At 40.9% G+C, this 27,113-nt stretch overlaps 1 protein-coding gene across 2 annotated transcripts in view; it reads right to left on the reverse strand.

Annotated features, from left to right (window-relative positions):
- Positions 1 to 27,113, reverse strand: part of LOC149790763 (uncharacterized) — a 305,048-nt gene that overhangs the window by 185,435 nt on the left and 92,500 nt on the right. For both annotated transcript variants that reach the window (XR_016423898.1, XM_089972831.1), the window contains exon 2: positions 26,050 to 26,208. Coding sequence is in view for 1 of the 2 variants with exons in the window: in XM_089972831.1 (XP_089828957.1) it covers positions 26,050 to 26,119 (70 nt within the window). In the remaining variant the exon portion in view is untranslated. The remainder of the gene's footprint in view (positions 1 to 26,049; positions 26,209 to 27,113) is intronic.

The raw sequence follows: 27,113 nt of genomic DNA on the forward strand, positions 1-27,113 counted from the left end.
CACCACTGATAAATATCGTGCCCGGATGTTGGAAACCTACTCAGTTTCCCTTCCTATTATATCAATAGTGTAGTTAGAAAGGTGTGGGCTTCAGTATCAACACTTCCTATTACATCAATAGTGTAGTTAGAAAGGTGTGGGGTTCAGTATCAACACTTCCTATTACATCAATAGTGTAGCAAGCAAGGTGTGGGCTTCAGTATCAACACTTCCTATTACATCAATAGTGTAGCTAGAAAGGTGTGGGCTTCAGTATCAACACTTCCTATTACATCAATAGTTTATCTAGAAAGGTGTGGGCTTCAGTATCAACACTTCTTATGAAATCAATAGTGTGGATAGAGCGGTGTAGGCTTCAGTATCAACACCTCCTATTACATCAATAGTGTAGCTAAGATGTGTGGGGTTCAGTATCAACACTTCTTATTACATCAATAGTGTAGCTAGAAAGGTGTGGGCTTCAGTATCAACACTTCCTATTACATCAATAGTGCAGCAAGCAAGGTGTGGGCTTCAGTATCAACACTTCCTATTACATCAATAGTGTAGCAAGCAAGGTGTGGGCTTCAGTATCAACACTTCCTATTACATCAATAGTGTAGCTAGAAAGGTGTGGGCTTCAGTATCAACACTTCCTATTACATCAATAGTTTATCTAGAAAGGTGTGGGCTTCAGTATCAACACTTCTTATGAAATCAATAATGTGGATACAGCAGTGTAGGCTTCAGTATCAACACCTCCTATTACATCAATAGTGTAGCTAAGATGTGTGGGGTTCAGTATCAACACTTCTTATTACATCAATAGTGTAGCTAGAAAGGTGTGGGCTTCAGTATCAACACTTCCTATTACATCAAGAGTGTAGCTAGAAAGGTGTACGCTTCAGTATCAACCCTTTCTATTACATCAACACTTCCTATTACATCAACACTTCCTATTACATCAATAGTGTAGCTAGAAGGGTGTGGGCTTCAGTATCAACACTTCCTATTACGTCAATAGTGTAGCTAGAAAGGTGTGGGCTTTTGTATCAAAACTTCCTATTATGTCAATAATGTAGCTAGAAAGGTGTGGGCTTCAGTATAGCACTTCCTATTTCGTCGTTAGTGTAGCTAGAAAAGTGTAGGCTTCAGTATCAACACTTCCTATTACGTCAATAGTGTAGCAAGAAAAGTGTAGGCTTCAGTATCAGCACTTCCTATTACGTCAATAGTGTAGCTAGAAAGGTGTGGGCTTCAGTATCAACACTTCCTATTACATCAATAGTGTAGCTAGAAAGGTGTGGGCTTCAGTATCAACACTTCCTATTACGTCAATAGTGTAGCTAGAAAGGTGTGGGCTTGAGTATCAGCACTTCCTATTACATCAATAGTGTAGCTAGAAAGGTGTGGGCTTCAGTATGAACACTTTCCATGGTATCAATAGTGAAGCTGGAAATGTGTGGGCTTGAGTATCAACACGTCCTATTACATCAACACTTCCTATTACATCAATAGTGTAGCTAGAAAGGTGTGGGCTTCAGTATCAACACTCTTGTTACGTCAATAATGTAGCTAGAAAAGTGTAGGCTTCAGTATCAACACTTCCTAAGACGTCAATAGTGTAGCTAGAAAGGTGTGGGCTTTTGTATCAAAACTTCCTATTATGTCAATAATGTAGCTAGAAAGGTGTGGGCATCAGTATCAGCACTTCCTGTTACGTCAGTAGTGTAGCTAGAAAAGTGTAGACTTCAGTATCAACACTTCCTATTACGTCGTTAGTGTAGCTAGAAAGGTGTGGGCTTCAGTATCAACACGTCTTATTACGTCAATAGTGTAGCTAGAAAGGCATAGTCTTTAGTGTCAACACTTCATACTTTTATCAGTAGGCTCTCTGATGCCAGCACGATGTCTCACAGTGTCATCTCTATTGTAAGCTAAATCATCCCACTTTAATTGTTTTTTTGATTGCAATTTATACAAAAATTAACAAAAACATCGCAAATTCATGTACTTTAAGGCACTGGCCATTTAACTATGACGGGATGTGATTTTTTTAGGTGAAATATCTTCGTTTCGTTTATCTTGAGATAAATAATATTTTTTCCTATTAATCTCAAGACTATATTATGGTGTGGTTTTGTCTTAATAATATCATGGATATATTATGGTGTATATCTTCCCCTTAATAATTTCCTGGATATAATGTGGTTTTATTTTGTTCTAATAATATCATGTATATAATATGGTGTTATTTCGTCCTAATAATATTAAGGATATCATATGATGTTATTTAGTCCGAACAATATCATGGATATAATATGGTGTTATTTTCTCCTAATAATTTTCTGGATATATGATGGGTTTTTTTGTCCTAATAATATCATGTGTATAATATGGTATTATTTTGTCCTAATAATATCATGGATATAATATGGTGTTTTTTATTAATAATAATCTCCTGGATATAATATGGTGTTATTTTGTCCTAATAATATCATGTATATAATATGGTGTTTTTTATTAATAATAATCTCCTGGATATAATATGGTGTTATTTTGTCCTAATAATATCATGGATTTGATATGGTGTTATTATGTCCTAATAATATAATGGATATAATATGGTGTTATTTTGTAATAATAATATCATGGATATAATATGGTGTTATTTTGTCCTAATAATAGCAAGGACATAATATGGTGTTATTTTGTCCGAATAATATTATGGATATAATATGGTGTTATTTTGTGCTAATAATATCATGGATATAATATGGTGTTATTTTGTGCTAATGATATCATGGATATAATATGGTGTTATCTTGCCCTAATGATATCATGGATATAATATGGTGTTATTTTATCCGAATAATATCATGGATATAATATGGTGTCATCTTGTCCTAATGATATCATGGATATAATATGGTGTCTTTTGTGCTAATAATATCATGGATATTATATGGTGTTATTTTGTCATAATAATATCATGGATATAATATGGTGTTATTTTGTGCTAATGATACAATGGATACAATATGGTGTTATGTTGTCCTAATAATATAATGAATATAATACGGTGTTATTTTGTAATAATAATATCATGGATATAATATGGTGTTATTTTGTGCTAATAATATTATGGATATAATATGGTGTTATTTTATCCGAATAATATCATGGATATAATATGGTGTCATCTTGTCCTAATAATATCATGGATATAAAATGGTGTTATTTTGTGCTAATAATATCATGGATATTATATGGTGTTATTTTGTCATAATAATATCATGGATATAATATGGTGTTGTTTTGTGCTAATGATATAATGGATATAATATGGTGTTATTTTGTAATAATAATATAATGGATATAATATGGTGTTATTTTGTAATAATAATATCATGGATATAATATGGTGTTATTTTGTCATAATAATATCATGGATATAATATGGTGTTATTTTGTGCTAATAATATCTTGGATATAATATGTTGTTGTTTTGTACTAATGATATCATGGATATAATATGGTGTTATCTTGTCCTAATGATATCATGGATATAATATGGTGTTATTTTGTCCTAATAATATCATTGATATCATATGTTGTTATTTTGCTATAAATCAGAGCAAGATCTTCCAGTTATTGACAGACGGAACTAAACGTTATTGTAACAAAACCTAAGACATACAAGGTCTATATATATATATATATATATATATATATATATATATATATATATATATATATATATATATATATATAACCAGTGAGGACAAACCTGGGAAGTTCTTTTCTCTAAAAATCTAGAACTATGTAAACTACGAAACTGTAGTGCGCCACCTACAACAAGACCTAATATTGTAATGGTATCGGGTTACATTTAATACTTCCGGTTCACTACCCACGAATGTTAGTTCTAGTCTATTTTTAGAACATTTTTACCTCTCTCATTTAGGTGGTGATAGAAGAGTTAGATCTATGCATTTCCGGTAGGGATTTAAAGGTAATTGTTTATTCTTGAGAATATGAGCTCAGGGTGTGGTTGTCCGTGTGTATTTCGGCGACAGTACGCAGTGAGTAAAATAACACCATATTATATCCATATCATTGGGACAAAATAGCACCATATTGTATCCATAATATCAATAGGACAAAATAACACCATATTATGTCCATTATATCATTAGGACAAAATAGCACCATATTGTATCCATGATATCATTGGGACAAAATAACACCATATTATATCCATGATATCATTGTGACAAAATAGCACCATATTATATCCATGATATCATTGGGACAAAATAACACCATATTATATCCATGATATCATTGGGACAAAATAACACCATATTATATCCATGATATCATTGGGACAAAATAGCACCATATTATGTCCATAATATCACTGGGACAAAATAAGACCATATTATATCCATGATATCATTGGGACAAAATAACACCATAATATCACATAGCCGCAATGGCTTTCGGCCGGTTCATATATGAATAGCCACATAGTACACTGAACAAAGCAAGTTCGGTCAGTTACTCTGTTATATATGTCTTTGTGTATATTCAATTGTAAATAGTATGTGTTGCTGTTTTAAATTCGCCCTTTTAGTCTATACAAATTGTTGTACATCTTTTCTGTACGTATATTTTTATTATGTTCTTGACCCGATGTGTTATTAGTTTACTAAACTTGCTTCACAATCTACCAATCTATTTTTGGAATTTGAAGAAAAAATGTTTTTGATTTTCTTCATTATTATTATTGTCTACTCCCGAATAACAATGTGGAGAAACATCTCGTGCACATGTTTAGACGTGTAAGTAGTGAATAGGGATACATTACGTACAATGGGAATTAGCATTACAGACCCCCCCCCCCCGGGTCAGATTACGTACAATGGAAATTTAACATGGCGAAAAATCGTGGGTCAGATTACGTACAATGGGAATTAACATGGGAATAAATCGTGGGTCACTTTACGTACAAGGGGAATTTAACATGGGGAATAGAGTTTGGGCTTGTTTAGGGACAAGGGGAATTGAATATGGGATTTTTTTTTTTTTTTAAATTTAAAGAAAGGGGTAGGCAATTGAAAAGTCATTCTCTTTTCGAGAAATATGCGTGGCCCTGAAAAAGGGCCTTTTGTTTTTCTTCTTCTGCTTCTAATTTCTTCTTTTTCTCCACCAACTTCTTATTTTCTCACCTACACTCTTTCTCTTCTTTTTTTTCTCCTCCTCTTCTTTCTTCTCTTCCTCCTCCTCTTCTTTCTTCCTCTTCTCATTTTCTTCTTCTTTTTCAATTTTTTCATTCCATTTTCCTATTCTTATCCTTTCCTCTTCATCCTCCTTCTCCTCCTTTATTTCCTTCATCACACCACTTATCATATCCTTTGCTTTTCTTAAATTGTTAATTTCCATTTTTACTCTATGCGGACTATAAGAATAGTGGTCTTCATTGAGTCGTACTAGCATTTGTTCTATCATTCCCAAATTGTCAAGGACGTCTTGCAATGTTTGAAATTTATCTAGGTGGTTCGAAGCCATCTTCTCTGTAGAATGGTTTGAACGACGATATACTGTGGGTTCTTATACTTAAAGCGCGTACGTGAAGGAAAACATCCCCCTAAGACATAAAATTGATATTACCTAGATCATGACCAAACAACGCGCGGACGTGAAGGAAAACATCCTCCACTTTTCTCATTTCATATAATAAAACCCAAACTATACTCTCCACATACGCTAAGAAACAATAAAGAAACTACTATTCACACAAACTTTACTTGAGCAGTTACAAACACAAACACAAACACTCTCACTATTAATAAAGAGTTAGTGTTTATATTCACACTACTCTACCTACACACATTGGCAAATTGATAGTTATTTCTTTTCTTGAGTATTGTGTAGCCCTGAAAAGGGCTGTTTTTGTTTTTTAACTTCATGGACACCTGGTTAATGGTGGCACCTTCCAGGCCTGGCGCCACATACACATCTTGTTCCCTAGTTACTTTTTACTTTTTGGGGGGTAGAGAGCAGAGGGAGGATATGTGGCTTCAGAATCCCAATTTTCGGTTTCTGGGATTCTGAAATTTCTTCTTCTCTCCTTTTCCTCCTCCTCTTCTTTGTTTCTTCTCTCCGCCTCTTCTTTGTTTCTTCTTTCCTCCTCCTCTCTTATCCTTCCCTCTTCCACAATGGCTTCCGCGGCCAGTTCATTTAGTATGCGCCTGGCATATTCCAGATGCACATGAAGTTCCAACAGTTTTGCCAGTCTTGTGTTCATTTTTGGTGTTGATCAATCAACAAGGGTAGCTAGACTGCCGAACCAGTTTCAATTTATAGTGAAAGCACGGACGTGAAGGAAAATATCCCCTAAAAACATAAAATTGATCTTACCTAGATCATGACCGAAAACAACAACGCGCGGACCTAAAAGAAACACTCACTCACTTTTTTATGCTACCCATCACTATTTTAAAATTTTTTATAAATCACTTCAATAGACTATTTACATACGCAAATCAATCCAATCTAACCCCAAATCTACACCTCAACCACCAAAAAAACATTATTTTAATCTACTATCCACACCAACTTACTTGAGCACTTACAAACACACAATCCTATACACAAACACATACCCTCACATTTGTTTAAAAAAGAGTTAGTGTTTATATTCACACTACTCTAGCTACACATTGGCAAATTGATGGTTATTTCTTTTCTAGAGTATTGGTTAGCCCTGAAAAGGGCTGTTTTTTTGTTTGTTATGGCAATTTTTTTTTAGTTTCTAAGAATGCGATGTCCTCTAAGGATAGACTTTCTGGCAATAGGTCTGCTTCTTCGGAAAGAGAAGAACTCTTTGGTGTCGATACGACAATCGACAAAGCCTCTGTCAGCTTCAGGTTGCTGTTGTTGTTGCTGCTGCTGTTGCTGCTGTTGCTGCTGTCTTTGAAGTCTGTACTTCTCTGTCCATTCTTCTTTCTCCCTGTTCACTTCTTCTCTGAAGAGCTCTTCTATCAGGTCTTCAGTAACTTTTAGCATTCTCACATTCTCTATTTCTTCTGGCTTCGGTATCAGACTGTGTCTGACCCTATGCAAATTCACGTAGGCTTCGTTGAGCTTAGCTAGTTTGGAGCACATCTTCGTAGGAGGATGAGTCGACAATGGATGGTTAGACTGGAAACAACCCCGGTTCTTAAAGTCAAAGCGCGGACGTGAAGGAAAACATCCCCCACACGGTTTTCGAGTCGCAACGTTCAATGAGTGTCATGAGAGGGATAGTAAGAAATTAAAGAGCATGAATCCAACATTCTTATAGCTAAACAAACCATAAAGGCATTTTTTTTTCAAAACACAACATTTTTTATTCAATAATCACTTAACACTAAACAACAACTCTAACATATTTTAAACAATAATCCAACAATATAACATCAAACAATTGTTTCAAATCACCAACATTTTTTTCTCAATTCACAATCTACTTTAAACAGGGCTGACAACGTTGTGAATGAAATTGTGATTTCCACTGTTGGAAATCATTAGGCCATTGATGGACACTACGTTTCCTAGCTTGAGACAAAAGATAAGCATAATGGTCACAAAACCATCGATCTACTTTTACATCGTTTCTAGTAGAAGAACGAGGATCAAAATGAGTCACTAAATGTTCTAAGGAATAGCCCAGGCTGCGATGATGCAGAAAATACACACAGTACTGTCCACACACCAAGGAATCTGTGCCTTGTAATTTCACATTATTGAATCGGGTGGTCTGAGCATTTCTTCTCATAAAGTCGATGATATCGTCTTCCAAAGGGGGCAATCCATACGAATTGAAATATTCCACACATCCTTCTTGAGGAAAGTAAACGGCTACCCAGTGGGTTCCTGGGAGATGACTGTCGTCCGTGTTGATCACGTAAGCTAGATGGCCTTTAGGTTTGCGATGAGGGAATTCATCTTTAGCACAGACGACAGGATTCCAAGAAGCCGTATACGAACTGTGGTTCAAAAGGTAATAAAGTTCCCAGGTATCCATGTTTTTTCTTCTTCACAGGTAATAATAAGTCATTTATTCGATCCTGACTTTTTGCTTGAAAATGTCTGACAAATAACCGTTTCTTCGTTTCGTCTCCTCACTCTGATTCAGGAGAGCTTCGATACGATGGATCTCTTGAGTGGTTAATGGTGGACAAGAATGTTCACGCAAGTCTTTATACCACTGATGTAAGACGTCTTCGTTTGAGATGAGACTCCAAGCATCGTCCAGATATTCGTCCAATGTTTCTTCTTAACTCAACATCAGGCATTTATCGTGTTGAATTTGACTGGGATGATCGTTTTGACATCCATAGCAATTTTTCTTGATCAATTCCGTCATTTTTTCCACCAAGTGTTTGGCAAAACAGGAGAGTAAATGGGCTTCTTGTTCTAGCCATCTTGACTTCATCATAACTTCATCGTCTTTGTCTTGGGATTCTCCTTCCACGGTCTCCTCACATTCCATCTCCAAAGTTTCTTCTCTAGGTAAAGAGGGAGAACAGTCTTCCATGGTTTCTAGTAATCTAGAATAACTTCTCTCAAACTGTTGATTTCTATGTATTGTCGAATTCTGCATACAGGAGGACGTTCAACGTTGGATTAACAGGGTCTCGGATTGCAAACTGAATTTCCACACGAATCTGTCCGGATTTTATAGGGTGGAAATGTCCCTCGTCGCTGCCTTGGTCTGGAGTGAAATCAAAACCCCACAAAGCGTAGCCTCCTGCATAATCCTCGTACGTAATGCCGTGACTGGTGTTGGTTCCTAACTGTCCCGTGGCTTCGTACAGGGACAAGTACGATCTCAAGTAATTGTTCTGGGTAAAGTTAGGCTCAAAGGGTCGGGTACACAAGACCTTGCCGTCGCGACTGACTTCGATCTTGAACAAGCCAAAGTGTTGAAACTCAAAAGGATTTTCGTTGTGGACTCCATTGAAAGATGAATTCCTGACGATACCAACGACCAAACGTTTGGGTAACTGTCCTTGGAACAGATGATCTTCGATCATGGATCGCTGTCCAGTGGGAATGGTGAAGGTTTTCACTTCCACTCTTCGTATCGGATACTTGGCGGTGGTTCTGCTCAACGTCTGACTGACGCCGTTTCCCACTTTGGGTAACACTTCCACACGACGCACGTAGAGCCTGGCTTCTTGGATGATAGTTTTGTATTCGTTGGTATGGGCCATCAAATGGAAAGCAGCAGTGCTACGATTCAGTCTCAGGCGGACATCCACTCCGTTTAGCAAATACTTTTCTTGTAACCACATGTCCAAATGCAAACGATCCATCGGTTCTAAACTTCGCCCTTGCAGAATTTTATTTCTACGTGTGTTAAACCCCACATTGTGAGGTTCGTCATCTGTTGTGAGGGCTGTGTCGTTAAACGTGCCTACACCTGCCGTGTCAGGTTTCCATACCACGCAAGCATCCAGATGAGTATTCTTGGCTTCTTTTCCGTACGTCAAGAGATTTTCCAGGTAGGCACGATATGGGTAAGTATCCATGCTGCTGCTGACCAGTTTGTTATTCAAGTACAAGTCCACTTCACTGAACAAGGAATGCATGAAATTGTTGACGGGCGCTACCCTATCATTGGCTCCAGGATTGCTGTTGTCCGTTTTGATCACTTTCACTTTCAAATACAGGTAACTGCTATTTAGATCGATGTAATCTTCGGGCTGTCCTTTGATTTCAAACTCGATGGGAGCTGATTCCGTCAAAGAGGAGACGGGATGAAATTCCACCCATTGGGATTCTTGCATCGTCATCATGGTGGGTGGCACGGCAAACAGGTCCAGTTCCGTCTTGGAACAAGCGCAAGACTCTCGGTGCATCATTTTTTTCCGTGTCTCAATAATCGAAAACGTCTAAGTCTCGAACGGTTCTTCTTTTCTTGGCCTTTCTAGCTTGAAGTCTGGTGAAAGGGTGTTTTCTTCGTCGTCTCTTTCTGCCTTGTCCTTGCTGAATGCCTGACTCGGTAGCGTGCAGGGCATTTATAGGTGTGTCTCGTCGGCCTAAAATGTCTTTGCCCGTTTGTAGCAAGACATTTTTGCCAGCCCTCATGAAGGCTTCTTTAGGGTTTTGTTTGTCGATGATGACATTTTGGAGAAATTCTTTGCCTTGCGTCAGTGCCGCATCTTTCAAGGCGTGCAATCCGCGTGTCACCATCGGTTTCAACACCGGGGCCACCGAACGAAAGGCCGATTTTAACATGTCTCCTAAACCGTGTCCTCGCTGTCGAGCAACCCCTCGGTACACTGGATACATGACTTACGAGTCGTGAGAGAACCGTTTTCGAAAATGGAGTTTCACCGTGACTTTTCCTTTGGTGAATGAAATATTTTGTCCCAAATCTCCTTTTATAGTAATGTTGACCGTGTCCAAATAAGACTTGCTGACCGGCAAATAGTGAGGATGTACAAATTCGCGGTGGACGTAGTAAGTGTTTCCACCTTCCTCGTCAGTGTTCGCGGCAGAATCCACTTTGAAAGGAATGACACGCAGTAACGGTACGGAGGTGTGTCCCACCACGTTGTATTCCACCACATCGGAATACACGAACATCAAATTCAGTCCTTGGTTCAGTTCTACTGGGGTACGAAATAACTTGCTAAAAGACTCGTTGTCGTAAACGATGGGTAATTCGTTGTTATTGAGTATGGTCATTCTCATGTTCATGTCTCCGCCCAACATGTCAAACAATTCAGGACAAAATAAAATGGACATGATTTTACTCCGCTCAAATTTCATTGAGAAGCGTCTAGCTACTTTGTGGTACTCCATGGTGACACTTTTGTCGACATTCTCCAAAGCTTTCCCAAACACGCCATTAAATCTGGCAGTTATGGTGTTGACCAAATGTTGACCACTAAAATAATAGCCTGCGGGAATGAACAAGTGGTAGGTCCACTTTTGAGTTTTGTCATTATCCGTTTTCTTGTCATATATGACTTTCTTATCCAACTCCTGTTGCAATTGCTCGTCATGAACTTCCACATTAAAAAAAATTTTGATTGGGAAGGACATTGAGGACTTGGGTCGGGTGAATCATTTCTACTAAAGCCACTTCCCAATGGGCTTCGTGATCTAAGGGGATGGCCTGAGGTAATTTGGCCGTGTAACAGCACAACGTGTTGTGGGGAAACACCTCCATGGAACTGTCACTGAGTAAGGTTAAGTAAAATTGGTTTTGGTGACTCATAATTCTAGAGTTCTGTGGCTGTCCGAGGGGTCACTGGACGTCAGAGGCGTGTCTCCGCCTAAAATGGGGTTCTGGTTGTGGTTGTTGTTGGAGTGGTGACTGACACTGGCACTGGACACAAGGTTCCCGTGGTTCCCGTTCGAGGAGAATTTCAGGGAGGGATTGGGAAGCAGGTAACCGATGCAACTGCTCAATAAAATGGTCCACAATTGTTTGTCTCCTTGTTGCAAACTCAAATTGGCAATGGCTGCCCCGATGACACAATACACCACGAAGATTTGGCAGAAAAAGACGATTTGCGTTTTAGGCACACGTTCTCCACACCACACCCACAAGGGTTGTTTTTGTAAATCTTGCACAGAAGAACTAGGTGAAGGAGGAGTGATCGACGTAGCTGCGTCTGCTGTGTGAAAGGGCATGATGGTCACTTCTTTTTATAGTCGATGACTTGCGAAGCGTCGATCCAAGAATCAAAACTGGGTGGATATCCTTTCCAACGTACTTTGACTTCTTTGACACGTCGTTTGACCACTTTACGGGTTCTGCGCTCGAGAATGCTTTCGATGTCGTACACTTCATCTTCTTTTTTGGTGACACGTTGTAACTCGGGTAAATAAAACGTTCCTTTGAGCACTTCTCCGTTCATGTCTTCCAATTTACAGACGACAGGATGACGACCATGCACTCGTCCAGTGACGCGAAACAATTCGGTCGTCCAGTTAGGTAAGTAACCTTTGTCGAAAGTGCGTTTGGTTTTGCCAATGCGCACCCAATCTTCTACGGTCAACTCTCCACTTTTCTTGGGGACAGCCCTCGTCGGGGACGTACCAAACAGACGCTCAAACACCAACACTTCGTTCTCGGGAGTCACGTCTTGCGGGGCACGTCCGATGCTTCGATGGTAAGATTGGTTGTACGCTTGCACCAGGTGCGGTAAGATGTCGATGTACTTCAGAGTGTGGTGATGCGTAAAATATTTCCACATGCGTTCTTTCAAAGTGCGTTGAAAACGTTCCACGATACTGGCTTTGGTTTCGGGATTCTCGGTGGTAAAAAAATGAATGTCACGTTTCTTTAATTCTTTTTGGAAAGCTTGGTTCAGAAATTCGGTGTCTTTGTCCGTTTGCCATCGAAGAGGGTGACGACCGCTTTGTTTCAACACCCGTTGCAGGGCTCGCACTAACTCGCTGCTCGATTTGGAAGTCAAGGGTACGACCCAAGCAAATTTGGAAAAGACGTCGATGACACAAAACAAATATTTGTAGCCACGATTGTAGCTGGCCAAATGAGAGACATCGGCTAAATCGGCTTGCCATTGATGATCGATGCCTTCCACTCGGGTGCGACTTCTGGCAAACTTGCGTCGAATGGGTTTGTGTAAAGTGTAGGTAGCTTGTTCTTGTAACCATCGTTGCACTTGAGGTAAACGGAGACTTTTCAGTCGCGTTTTGGCAGCACGATACAATTTTTGAACTCCTGCGTAACCTGCAGGATGGGAGGGATCGTAGTAAATGCTGGCTAAGACTTTTTCCATATTTTTTTTTTTTTTGTTTGTGTTGGTTGGTGTGTTAATAAGTTACCCACTCTTCGGTGATGCTACTTTGGGTGGGCCGAAAGGGTGGTCTAGAAACGGATTTACGTGTCCGATGGGCTACGGGAGTAGAAGTCGAAGGTAGTGGTGGTGGTGGAGGTGGCAATGGAATGGCTTTGGTTTTCTTTTCTTTTTTCACTTCTGGTTTCCCTTCTTTCTTTTTCACTTCTGTCGAAGGAGGAGTGGACATCATCTTTTTAACCCAAGCTTTCATTTCTTCTCGTTGGGGTGTGGGGGACGGGGTCAACAAGGATGCTGAAATCTTACTCGAAATGGGTGCTGCTGACGGTGTTTGAAACACTTCTCGCATCTCATCTTCCTCAGGTCTTCCTGGGGTAGCATCTCTGGTGACCCCTGGGAATGGTAGTGGTGGTGGTGGTGGTGGTAATGATGATGGTGATGGACTTTTCATCAAGGTCTTAAAATCTTTCAGAGTGGGTAGAGCTGTTTCATCTAAAGCTTTCTGGTGAAAGAGTTGCAGTCGTTGCAAGAGTTGACCGTACTTTTGTGATTTTTCTCTTTCGGACAAATCTTGGCGATCCATCAAGGACTGCAATTCGTGTTGTAACTGGGACATCTCGCTCAAATTGGGATTGGGAGGTAAATGCGGGGTGCGTTGTTCTTGCCACCGATGGTATTCCATCCATCGTTTGTACGGCACTAAAGCTAGTTTTCGTCCTTCCATGGGGTTGTCAGGGGTCGATTCTGAGATCTTGGGACTTCCAAGGGCCTTTTTATCTTGCTCCCACCAGTCCTCCCAACATGGTTCCCAAGACTCCTTTCAGTATGGGGCCTAACAAGAGAGGCAAAATGCCTCCACGTTGGACCAACATCTTCTTCTTTTGACGAATGGGAATTTTCTTTTGAACCATTTGGCGAAGAACGTGACGATGTTTGCTTAACCATTGTTTCTGGTGTTTGGACAAAGGGATCGTGCCTTTCAAAACGTTCAAACAACATTCGCACACGGTATCGATGACCTCTTTGGAGGCCGATTGAATGAGTTTTTTTCGTAGAGGTGGAGAAGCTTTGGACAGGACAGATAACATGTCCCCATGTTTAACTAAACGTGGTGGTAGTCCTTTTCTTTTCTTTCCTTGGGGTTTTCTGGAGGGTGACATCTTTGAGTCTTCAGGAGCACCAAAAAAACACTGATACCACCGACTTGGTCACAGGCCTTTTTTTATACTGGAACGCGTCGCCACTGATTGTCTTTACGTCGTATCAGTTTGAGGACAGGCATGACACGTCGTGCAGGGGTACGCAACGGACTAAATCGAGCCAGTTCTTGCTTGGACAAATCAAGTAAACTTTGTAACATGCCCGATCTTTCTTGGACTTTGATTTTGGGAGAAGGTAGTTTGTGAGCAGCAGCCACTGCCGCTAAATTAGAGGGTCCTGCCACTGGGGAAGTTCTTTTGGGGGTCATCAACGGAGAAGTTCTTGGTGTGATCAACGTCTCCAAGTACTCTTCAGTTCTTGGTGTCATCAACGGATAAGTGGATGAACGTGAGGATGCCGGAGACGCAGTCACCGCCGTGACAGGTCGTGGTTTGCGAGTGTAAAGTTGCGTCCTGGCCGAAGTGCCTCTCTTGCGACTAGTTTTCTTCTGTGGACTTTTCTTTTTCTGTGGACTTTTTCTCTGTTTCTTTTTCTGGGGGCTTCTTTTCTTTTTCCGGGGTCGTGTCTGGTCAAAGGAGGGTCCTCCCACTGGAAAAATTCTTCTCCTTGGGGACCTGGTCTTTTTCTTTTTCTTCTTGGGGCTTCGTTGGACTTTTTTCTTGGGTATAACTTTGGGGGCATTAGGATCCCATCTTAAGAGAGAGCGAATGATGACCCCTCCTAGAGTACCGCTCCCTCCAGGTTTCAAAATGATTTGTTTTTTGGTTTGAGTGTCGATGCGGGGATCGGCCAGTTGGACCAAAGCGACTTTGTTTCGATCGAAAAAGCGTTTGGTTTGATGAGGAATCTGAATGATTCCTTGGAGTATTTGACGTGCCGTCACCGTGAACCATCGTAAGACTTCGTTGAGACTAGCTTCTAAGACACGAGCTCGTGTTTGTGGATTTTTTTCTCGACTGATGCCATACAAGGCACGAATCAATTTGACGGGAAGATGCGACTGAAGGGACGTCATGTTCAAACTGTGTGAGACAGACGAAAAAGGGTCTGAGGTTTTTATAGATTTTTTTATGGGGAGTGAAATTAAGTCGAGGACGGAGACGTGTACAGGACAGGCCCTCCGTCTTGGCACCAGTGGTGAAACAAGTGGGTACGAAATCGCAAATCCTCGGGGGTGGTAGGTTTCAAATCGACGAGTAAATAGGCGTGTGGAGTCTGAGTGGCATCTTCGTACGCCTGAGTCAGCCAAGGCGTTCCTAACTGTTTGGCTAAGACTTGCACTTGCGATTTATCTCGAGGGCTTTTAAACAAGACCACGTAATGCGCATTGAGACTGATGGTGCGATGGGCTTTACTTTGTTGAAACAAATTTTGGGTGATGTAATCAACACTGGCATTACGGTGATGCCCTTTGCGCGTGAACCACAGTTTAATTTCTTCTTCGTCTTCTCCTAACATGTCGTCGAAAATGACCAAATGGGTTTGACGAGAGTCAGAGACGATGCCGTCGTCTTCTTTAGGAATGCCTTCCACAAACACGATGGAATCGCCTTGACTTTCTCGCAAGAGGCTGTACGCCGATTGGCACTCTTTGTAACACCACACGATCCGTTGAGGTGGCCGATCGATCAAATGATGTTTATGTTCGATCAAACGTTTGACGAATTCGGTTTTCCCGGAACCGCTAGGTCCGGCAATGAGCATGTTAAAGGGATGGCGAAGATACAAAGCTTCCCAACTGGCACGATCTAAGTGTTCGTCGATGACTTTGACAGTAGAGGAAGAGGGAGCAGAGACAGTAGAGGTAGCCATAGTGTGAGAAATGTCATTTGTGACACGAAAACAAACAAGACAAGAGTTTATATACTTTTTTTCAGAACACGTTTATTGAATGTTTCAAACATGAATACGAAAGACAAAAATACATAAAAGCCAAAGGCTTAAGTACAAGGATAAAAGGCACATGATAACCATTAACGTGGAATAAACACAAGTGTCTGTACAACAACATGTTTTGGGTAATGTTCTAACCAGTTCTATAGTAGGGGTAAGGTCACACAAGTGTCCTCCCGAAAGGGTCTTTCAGGCCTGTCCACGACAGTCCTGTCCTGGGTGACGGGTTCTTCTGGCACCGTCACTAACACGGGTTGAAAAGTAACTTTTTTCCTTGAACAACTCTCGTGCATACTGGGCCACTTCTTGGGTCCAAGCGTCAAAACCCCATTCTTTCCAGGCAGGGACATCTGTCCAATGGGGATGTAAGTCACAAGCTACACACACATCGTCATACACGTCTTGGGTAGCTAAAAGTTGACGAATCTTGTTTTCCTGTTGAGGTCGAGAAGTATCCAGATGAAAACGCAAGGCTTTGAGCAAAAGGAGTTTTTCGTGACCATTTAAGGCCATTGAGGTGGTAAGTACTGATCGTAAAGAGTCCACAAAGAATCGGCTGGTAAACGAAATCCCAGAAAACAAGTCACTAAGACACACACCACTTGTCGTCCCAAATTGAATGGATACAGTTCTTGTAATAATGGATGGTAATGATCCACAGTTTGAATATGGTCATTGAGTTCCTTCCACGGAATCTGTTCAATGACATGTGACATAAGTCGTGGCATGGCAGCCTGTTTTTATATTCTCTTTTTTCGGATGCAATACACGTACTTTCTAGCCAGAGATCTTCGTTCTCCAGTAGGGAATTTAAATGTTACGTACTGTAACTGAAACGTCAGAGTTCGTTTAGAAGTTTCGTCTTCCGCTAAGCAGATTCAACGTAACAAATGTTGGTAATCCTTTAACTCGTCTTCCTCAATACGTTGCAGTAAGTGACTGTCGAAGTAACCAAAATGATGAACATGTACATCATTGGCGACCTCAAAGTTTTGAACAGTGTCTGACCACTGAAACAATTTCGGACGAATCAGTTTTCTTATACTATTCAGGTACCAGTGGTTAAAGATCTGGTGACGTAACGGATGCAATTGTTCTTTACGTTTCACTTGTATTTTGACCAGCTCTCGGTAAATCCTTTCTCTCAATTCCACAGGCAAAGCACGAATGTTCTCTTGTAAAGTATTCATGAATAAGTCAGTCCGTACAAATCACAATCTTCTCATAGAGAGCAAAAGTAATCCACATAGTGAGTAATTTCTGACCACTGCCATTCAGGGTAACGTCTAAGAATGTCACTTAACTCTTTTGATGGAAACGGTCTAAAGCGATATAATAGGATGAATGCACCCTTGACCCAAAGAAATCTAACACACTGGTTGACCTTTTTCACTTTCCTCTTATGAATTTCTCGACACAAAAGTTCTACAGTGACCCATTGAGATTTCACTCTGGCAAACCCCTGCCAAACTTCTTTGTAAATCTTCTCTTGCAGTTCTTTAGGTAATGATTCAATATCGTTTTTGAAATGAAGTTTAAATACTGGTCTCGGTGATGTCCGACATTTGACTCCTAACCAATCTGGTTTCTTCTTCGTCAACGACATGGTAAGTTACTTCAATGTCTCGGTCCCACTAAGGGTAAGTAATGACAATTCGGTGACCATCGAGCATGTTCTACGTAGGCCGAATCTTGCGGTTCCCAGTGGTGTAGTGACACATCGCAACTGAAGCACCTGAATTTATCTCCTTCGCCCAAGTAGAAAAATCCGGCTCTGGCTAATTCTTCGGGGGTCGGTCCTCCCAGATACTTAGGCCATTTTCCTTTGAACGATTGAAGACGATTTTCAAAGTCGCAGTTTTCCGACAAACGCACAGGAAACGAATATTCGTCTTTCACAGGTTCGTTTCGATGAGGGTTGAGTGACATGGGCAGGAGTTTGCTTAGGGCTGGATGACATCCGTAGGGGGGTAGACGTGAAGGTGAACATTCCCCTTTAAAACGAAACCCAGTAAAATGTCCAAGAGGACGAGCGGCATCACTTTCGCATCCCTCAGGTTTGACACGCACAGCATCACTTTCCATGATAGGGGCAGTGAGAACAAAGTTCCCATGATGCTTTACGGCATCGCTAAGGCCACAACGTACAGCATCGTACCCATCGCAAGGCTCACAATCGCATTCCACTTCCGAAGCCTCACACTTGAATTGTGCCTTTCTAAACAACTTGTTCTGTGTTTCTCTGAAAGTATTCATCTTGTTCGCTCGGTCTAGGTAGTCAAAATGAACTATCGATCTTGACCATAGCCCCCTTTTTATACTAGTCGCAATGCAGTCTCCAGCTTGTACATGTTTCCTTTTTTACGTTTTTTATGTATTGTTCTGGAAGGTACCGTCTCTAAGGTACCGTCAACATTGTACCGTAGTGTGATTGGCGGAAAGGCCATAGAAAGGTAAGGGCAGTGCGGAGACCATCGAGTATGTTCCAGAATAGCTGAATCTTTATAGATACATAGATCCATTCGTAACTTCAGTCCGCAAGCGAAACACTGTACCTCGTATCCCAATCCTGACTCAGGTCCCAAGTAGACAAATCCTGTTCTAGCTAAAACATGCGAAGAAGGTAATCCTTCCCTATCCGTAGGCCATTTCTGAAACGTGTCCAATCGACGGCCACAATCACACTAGTCAGGTAAGAAGACTGGAAAATGGTAGGGTTTGAACTTGGAGATCTCATCGGGTTTCTCACTCGATTCTTGATGTGGCGAAGTCATCCTTCTAGCGTGTGACTATCCTCTTACAACCAATGTTTTATACCAACGTGTCCATACGGTAAGGTGAAATGATTGGGAAGTCGCACTCGCTTCTGGTACACGATTTGATAGACTTTTTCCAAGGGCCGATTCACGATGTGGTGAGTGGGTAAACGTACAATCTTGTTCGGTTGGTGAGTGGTTACTTTAAAGTTTCCATCCTCTCCCGATTGCAAGGCTTCTTTCAATACCCCAAAGTTGACCACTCGGCTGGTACGATAATTCAGAGTCAGTCCTTTCACTTTGCACGTCGTGTGCGCTTCTCCTTGTTTGTCCCGGTATTCGTAGCCGCAATTTTTGGGACCGCCACTGACGAAACTTAGAATCGTGTCGTCGGGATGCTCGTCTGTCCAGGCTCCTAAACGGTCTCCTTCGATGTTAGGGTGCTGTTGACTCGGGTGATGGATGTAAATGCAACTGTCCGTGTCAAAGTACAGGACGCGTTCCCCTAACAGTTCTAAAGCTTCGTACAATTTTAAGCGAGCATGGGCTGTCACGTAAGCCGCAATAATGACATTTCCAAAAGGGTCGTCTTGTACAAAATCCAGATCTTCTTCGTAATTGACCAAGATCAAGTCCTCTCGAACGACGTCCACGTGTTTCATGTATTTGGTTTTGTCGTGAATCATCTGGAAGTAGCGGGAAGGTTCTGTCAAATATTCCGTCTTGGGTAAACACGGTCGTTGTGCCATTTTACCCCACAAGCAATTTAACATCACTTTGGCAAACGATCGCCTGCCTTCGTTTTTCTCGATGTGGTCTAAAGAGATGCCTTCTTGTTCATAGTATTTCTCTTTGAATTGTATTTGGTCTTCGGGAGTGTGACACCAGGAAGGATAGCCGCTGGCTTCTTGCTTCAGTTTCAAAAAGGCATCCACGTAGTCGGCGAAAATGCCTTTCTGACTGGGATCACCCTTGTGGTATTGTTGTGTCTTGGGAAAGTGGCAAATTTCGTACACTTCTAACAGTTGGTATCCCATGTCCATAGCTTTGAACAATTCTACGCTGACCCAGGTTCCCGTCAAGGCACGTTCTTCCTGGGTGTGCTGACAAGGTTGGTCTTGGTTGCACGTTTCGGCACAAGTACGGTACAAGGGAAACATCAGTTTGCCTTGACAATGGTGAGGTAAGACGGGATGGTATAGGTTCGTGGGAGGCAAAACTTTACACTTGATCAAGCCTTCGTATTTGTCGAATGTTTTTCAGGTCGATCTGTTCCGTTAACAATTGCGGGTGCCCTACAGGAAAGCGACAATATTTGCACACGTAGGGATACAGCGAACACACGTCCAAGTATTTGATTTCTTCTCCTTTCTCTTCGTCGACTTGGTACAGCAAACAGGTGGCATTTTTCCTTCCTCCGTACAAACTATCCATCGGGTTCAGCGGGTCCATGAACTGGTAACTTTCCACGAGGCGTTTAAACTCGGGATCGGTTTTCATACGGTGATCGTACTCGTGTTCCCACATTTCCACCACTTGGTATCCTTCCTGTTCTAACTTTAGGCGTCGCTGACAAGTGTCCTGGTACAAGTCTTCCATGGTTCGTTGTAAAAACTGATTTTTAGTGCCACGGTCAGGGTAACAGACGGGACATCCGTGAAATAAGCAACCGTTAAACTCGTACACGATCTTGGAGTTTTCTAAGTCCCAGCCATCGACCGAATACGTTCCGATGGTCTTTTCGCCCCCTCCGTTGCGGGCATGCTGAATCCACTTGTCTTCCTTGTCGCACAAGTAATGTAACCAACGTAGGGCTATGACCGAGTATTGACGCTTGACATAGTTGGTCGTTTGAGGACTGATGACAGCCACAGTGCTTTCAGGCATGAATCGTTGTCGATACACTAAGGAACACGCTTTGGCAATGGTGCAAGCTTCTTTCAAAGGATCGACCCCTCCGTGTTCCATGAACAGTTCTCGAAATTTTCAACAGCAACGTCGTAAAATGTCCACGTCGGAACGACAATACTTTAACATTTCTTCCTGAAAGTCGAAAGGGTCCCAGGCGTGAGCCTGGTACCAAGCGTAGAAAGCTTCTCGTTGTTCAGTACGCATGTTGTCGGGGTCGTAATAGTGAGCCTCAGGCAAATGGGGTAGAACGGCATGTTGATTGGCTTCCGTATTGAAAAGTGAGGAAAATAACCTTTAGCCATTTCTGTCATTCCAAACGTTTTAGGCATTCGACTCAAAGGCATGGCCAAGTAACTCATCGAATCTTTAAACTGTACTTGTCCCACTTGCATGAAAATGATTTTGGCTCCGTTCAAAGCCACTTTAGGACGCTCGGTACCTTGTTCCGTATAGTATCTGAGAAGAAACTGTCCATCGTATCCGGAAAAATTGTGAGCCATCACCGTGGCATGACGATGACAATCTCCGTAACGTTCGATGTCCTCTTGGCTCCACGTCTTGTCGATGGGGTCTAAAACCCATTGGGCAAAATCGGCTAACGTGTTCGGTCCCCGAAAGATTTTTTCACGCCCTCCAGGAATCTTGCTGCAGTGAGGGCAATGACTGAAGATAGGTTCTTGAATGCACTTCTCGCACGCTCGATGAGCCACGCAGAAATTAGGGATGTGAATGCCGGTCTCTTGCATGCATTCGAAATCGAAAAAGATGAAATTGCCTTTCTTCTTGTGACCGTCCTCTTTCTCTGGTGGGGGTTGGTATTTTTGCACGTAGCATTGGTGTTCCAAGTCCACGATGTGGTGACAAATGTGACATTTTTTCTTTCCTCGACATACGTGTGCCTTGGCAGTATTGGTACATATGCCTTGTCCACAGGTAGGGCACAATCTCAGGAGTTGACAAGCACATTTCTTCTGTGAACCTTGTGTTTTCAAATGTTGCTGGTAACAGGTAGGGCTGACAAACGTGCGCAAACAAGTTGAACAAGGCACTGGTTCTTCGCTCAGACAGGGTGGAGAGGCCAAACATCCTGGGCTTTTCGATCCACAATGCTTGTGTTGCTCTCGATTGTTATAACCATAATCACATTTCTCACAATAATAACCGTATCCCACGAATCCGGTGATGGTGGTAATGGTATCGAAATGGTCATCGTGATAATAAACATGAATGTATTTTCCGTCCTTAAAATCTTGGCCTCGAAACAACAGAGGCCCGCGCATTTCTTGAGGGTGCACTTTGAAGGTGTAGCGTGGAGCTAGGGCATCTTGCAATTTTTGCATCTCAGGAATGCCACAGGGTGTGTCTTTGGACAGGCCAGCTTGTTGCAACAGGAGTTCTGCTTCGTTTCGTTGTTTTTCTCGATAGGAACGTTGAATAGTGTTCCAGGTTCTTTTCCATTCTACCGTTTCGTTCTTGTTGGCATAGGTTCGTCCCACCACGATGGCACGGGCTAAACACATCTGGTCATGGGTGTTGTTAATTCGGACGAGACTCTTTTTGGTGTTGCGAAGATCGTCCACCAATAACATCCTTTTGCGTCCAGTCCCTTGAGGCGGAGAGACGTGGGTCATGTCCAGTGTGGCTTTACCATCGGTGATGTCAAACTGATCATTAGATTGTTGTACATGTTGAATCTTGTCCATGACTTTGGAAGCGGTCAATTCTGCAGGGGTGCTAAGCTCGATCCAAACAGGGGATTTCAAACCGTCGTGTTGTATGGAAAGTCTCAAGCGATCGTCTTCTTTGGGTTGACATTGTCGCTTGAGTGCAGTGAACAAAGAATCCCACACCCCAGTGATAAACACTTCTGCTTTCTCTAACGGCACTTCAGCCTTGAAATCTTTAAACTTCACCGTGTATTTGTAAGCCGTGGTTCTAAATTTTCTAGAGGAGCGCTTTTCCGTCTCTCGAATGGAATGGTACTTTTCAGGGTTGACTAAGGGTGGTGAACTTGGTTTAGAGGTTTCAAATTCTGGTTCACTCATGTCCTCTTCAAAATCACTGGCATGAATTTGTGCCAAGATTTCAGCCCTGGTACGAGGCGATAGATCACGTTTCTTCCTCTTACTTTCTTCTTCTTCTTTCTTCTCGAATGAATAGGATCGTTTCATCTTGAGTGCAAAACGTCAAATGACTCAAGTTTAAACACCATAGACTAATTTATAGTCATGGCAGACCAGCGTATATAAAAGGGTGTGTGTCTTGTCCTTTCACTATTCATTTCACTCTCAAGCCGAGCACAACGATGGAAGAGACTAACCAAATCGAACGTTTCGTCAGAGCTTTGCGAGGGGTCATTAGAAAATTCTCTTCAGACCAGCCTTCGGACTACTCTCCTTCCTTTCGAGATAAAAGTCAAGATACTTGCTATATCTGTCAGAAGAAAGGGCATTGGTCTTCAGAGTGTCCAGACCGTCAAAAAAGAACAAAAACAGGGGCTAAAAAAGACAAAAGTCAAGATACCTGTTATTATTGTCAAGAAAAAGGACATTGGTCTCCAGATTGCCCAAAAAAGAAACAAGAGGAATCAGAAGAAAAGAGGAATTCTTCAGAAGAAGAGAGGGTTTCTTCAGAGGAAGAGAGGGATTCTTCAGAGGAAGAAGAGGAAGAAAGAAGACAATTCTATTTAAAAGAGGCAAAGAAACAGGAGAAGAAAAGAAGAAGGGAAGAAAATGAGGAAAAGACGGTGAAGAAATTCAAAAAACAGAGAGACTAAAGAAGGAGAAAGAAGAAGTCAATGAACTTTTAATTAAAGTGTTCTGTTGTGAATTGTGAATTGGATTGTAAAAAAATGGAGAAAAGAATAAATTAATTATACAAGGTAAGTGTCTTTGAGTTTTGATTTTAAAATAAGAAGCTACACTCACGCACTCATACAAAAACACGTACTATAAGGGTGAAATGGGTGGGGTTTTTTTGAGTCATTGGCAAATTGAAATTGTATTTTTTTTCGAGAAATGTGGGTGGCCCTGAAAAGGGCCTTTTTATTTTGGTGTAGGGGTGAGTTCAAGCAATCAACTTTAACTGCCTTAAGCCTTTGCCACGGCCAAGGCCTACTTCTGGACTGCGTAATGTTGATGATGATGATTGGGTTGAAATCACTAAGGGTGGTACGATAGGCTTAGTCACAGGGTTAACGTGTTTAGCTCGGGAAGGTCGTATTCTCTTCGGTCGTAATAAAGAAGTATGATACATTTGTTTCAGACTTCTTAACTCCGCTAAAATGTCCAACAGTACCGTGACCGTTTGATTTTCACCCTCTTGTTTCTTTGCTGCTACTTCTTCTTGCTGTTGTTGATGTTGTTTTTTTCTTACCTCTTCTTCTTGCTGCTGTTGCTGTAGGAGAAAAGCTTGTTCCGCTTCCTTTTGTCGTTGTATAAATTTCTCCAATTCTTCTTTCTGTCTCTGTCTAAAATTCTCCACTTGCGGTAATGAAGAAGGTAACGAAGGTTCCGGAACAAATTCTTGCGAGGTAAGAAAATCCACAAAATCCCAATTCACCTCTTCTGAAAGTAAGTCCGGGTTCCCTTGGGCAGTCTCCCCTGTTGGTGCACCCCAATGGATCGTTTTCTGAATTTCCGTCATGTTGAATCACTGTCGCATAGATTGACTGCACACAACCGCTAGCGAATCTATATAGACCAACTGACGTCACAGACTACTCTCTTCTGGTTGGATGTGGGTTTTCTGAATTTTGTAACGCGTGTTCGGATTGGTTGAATGAACTCAATCCGTTTCAATCCTTCCTGTCCCTATAAATAAGCGCCGTTCACTGCATTGATTCACCTGTTCTCGTCGCTTCAAGATGTGGACCACAGTCGAATCATCCACCCTTGTGTCTTCCATGATGTTCAGGACGGACATGCTCATGTATGTCCGATCCAAGTGGACCGTTGTCCACAGGACAAACACCAGTCTGTGGATACGTAGGATCTACGTAGAAAGATAAGGATGCCTCAAAAGAGTGCTGATTTACGGGCCAACAGTGAGACGCAGCCTAAGGACAAGAAGAAGACCAATACGGTGCCCTTTATGTTAATGGATACATTAACATAAACCCAAAGGCCCTTTTCAGGGCCAGCCATATTTCTCGAAAAGAGAATGACTTTTCAATTGCCTACCCCTTTTTTAAATTTTTTTTAAAAAAAAAAAAAATCCCATATTCAATTCCCCTTGTCCCTAAACAAGCCCAAACTCTATTCCCGATGTTAAATGCCCCTTGTACGTAAAGTGACCCACGATTTATTCCCATGTTAATTCCCATTGTACGTAATCTGACCCACGATTTTTCGCCATGTTAAATTTCCATTGTACGTAATCTGACCCGGGGGGGGGGGGTCTGTAATGCTAATTCCCATTGTACGTAATGTATCCCTATTCACTACTCGTGTATTTATTATGATGAGCACTCAATCTTAGGCTTCGTTCATTTGTACATAATATATTTGTGTGACGGTTATATTGACTATATCAGCATACAATAGGCGTACACATATTTCCAACGAAAAGACTTGCATTCCGGCCAGTTCCAATATCGAATTATCACAAACTGACTGGCAGTGTGTTGTAGATAGGCAGAGTTATGAAAATTTACTTGACAGAAATTCGGGAAAAATGTGCTTTGGTTGAGAAACACACGGCAATTCCAATCCATCCTTTTTAATGAACGTATTTAAAGTATCGGTAAGAAAATATTCACTGACATATTCCATTAAGGAACTCAAACTTTAAGTAACAAAAGATTAAGAAACAAAAGATTATGAAAATTTTCACGGACATTCCATAAAGTATGTCAGACCTTAGCTAGCAGAACAGTATGAAAACATTCACTGAAATATTCCATTAAGTATGTTAGACCTTAAGTAACAAAAGAGACGGAGTTAGACGTAATTTTGTGCTGGCAATGACACCGCACAAATTATATTATAATGTTTAGATTACTTTGTTATTTCATAATTATCGGTAGCTAATTATGAGAGGTTTTCTCCGGGTTATGTATTGCTAGAAAACACGACCTTTCCAATCCATACTTGTATAGACCAACAAGTAGATCGCCTTTTTTTCTGACATTACAGGTAGCGTTCAGAAAAAAAAGCGGAGATCTACTTGTTGATCGAATACTTTTAATGAATGAGCAAAAAGTATCAGCATGGAGAGTATGAAAATATTCACGGACATATTCCATTAGTTATGTCAGACATAAGATAACAAAAGAGTATGAAAATATGCCCTGATATATTCCATTAGCATGTCAGACCTTAGGTAACAGAAGAGACAGAAGTATGTCATCTAAATTTAAAATTGTTTAAACGTTTCGTCATTGAATATGCATTGCTTCTACTGGGTATAATTAGGTAAAAACAACATAACAACAAAAACACAAAATAAAACTTGTATATATTGACCGGTTATTAAAAAGCAAATGGGTTTTTATATATAGCTTATAGAACACTTACGGTGTTCCAGTGTCACTCCCTCAACTTCAATCAGACTGTAGCCATTTTCGTTCTGTCCTCCAGTGGCCATTTTTTCGTTTTAACAGGTTGTCGTTGAGATTTATTGGCTGCAAGTAAAGTAAGCCGTCAATCCAACACAATGCTGACACAAGGGTTAGACTGAAAAAGAACAAATTTATATCATGTACATACCTAATATTTTATTTATACATTGTTGTAGACAGATCAACTTCCTTGTAAAACACTGCTTAAAACGTCTCATGTACAGTCTGTTTTGTAAAGAGCTTGTAAAAGAAAATCAGTCTTATTTTAGTGCAGCTGAAAATAGAAGCAACGTCTTCTATTGTTTTAAACTCAAAATATACAAAAGTATTCAATGTAAATTCAATTACCAATGTGACATTAAAAGCACAACTATCAGCGCATGTATTAACCTTGATACGAGTAAAACATACGACTATACACATTCAGTACAACGTTATTCCAATTTCATGCATTGACTCTGTGAGAGTTCACGCAATTGTCAACACGGATACTATGAATATATACTTATACTGTGACTATACACGTAGTTTTATAACAGTAATGAATATACTGATACTTAAAGAATATCTATAAATCCCGTAAAATGCCCGTGTCCCAATTTAACTAGTGTATTCTGAACAATGACAGTACTTGATTCACGTCGCCAAGCAAGATATGTTTACGATGTACTAAGCCAACCAATCATTGCAGAGAAATCTCTGGCACATGACAAGAAGCTTTGTTATTAATAGCCGACTAGTATGGCAAGTGCTTGGCGTGTACAGACAAACAACTGAAATAATTGATCTAGACAATTTAAATGACTTTAGTTACGATATGAATATCTGGTTCATCAGGTTTAACTGGGTACACACCATGGCTGATAGTATGAATGTGAAAATAAATAAGATTAAATGATGACAACATTCAAGTATCTAACTTTGAATATAAAACCCTAAATTATATTTATATATCCGTCTGGCTATCTGTCTATCTATCTACCTATCCATCTGTCTACCATTCTATCTATCTATCTGTCT

This window comes from Sinohyriopsis cumingii, chromosome 10 (genome assembly GCF_028554795.1).
Source record: "Sinohyriopsis cumingii isolate HCF-2022 chromosome 10, ASM2855479v2, whole genome shotgun sequence".
NCBI classification, from domain to species: Eukaryota; Metazoa; Mollusca; class Bivalvia; order Unionida; family Unionidae; genus Sinohyriopsis; species Sinohyriopsis cumingii.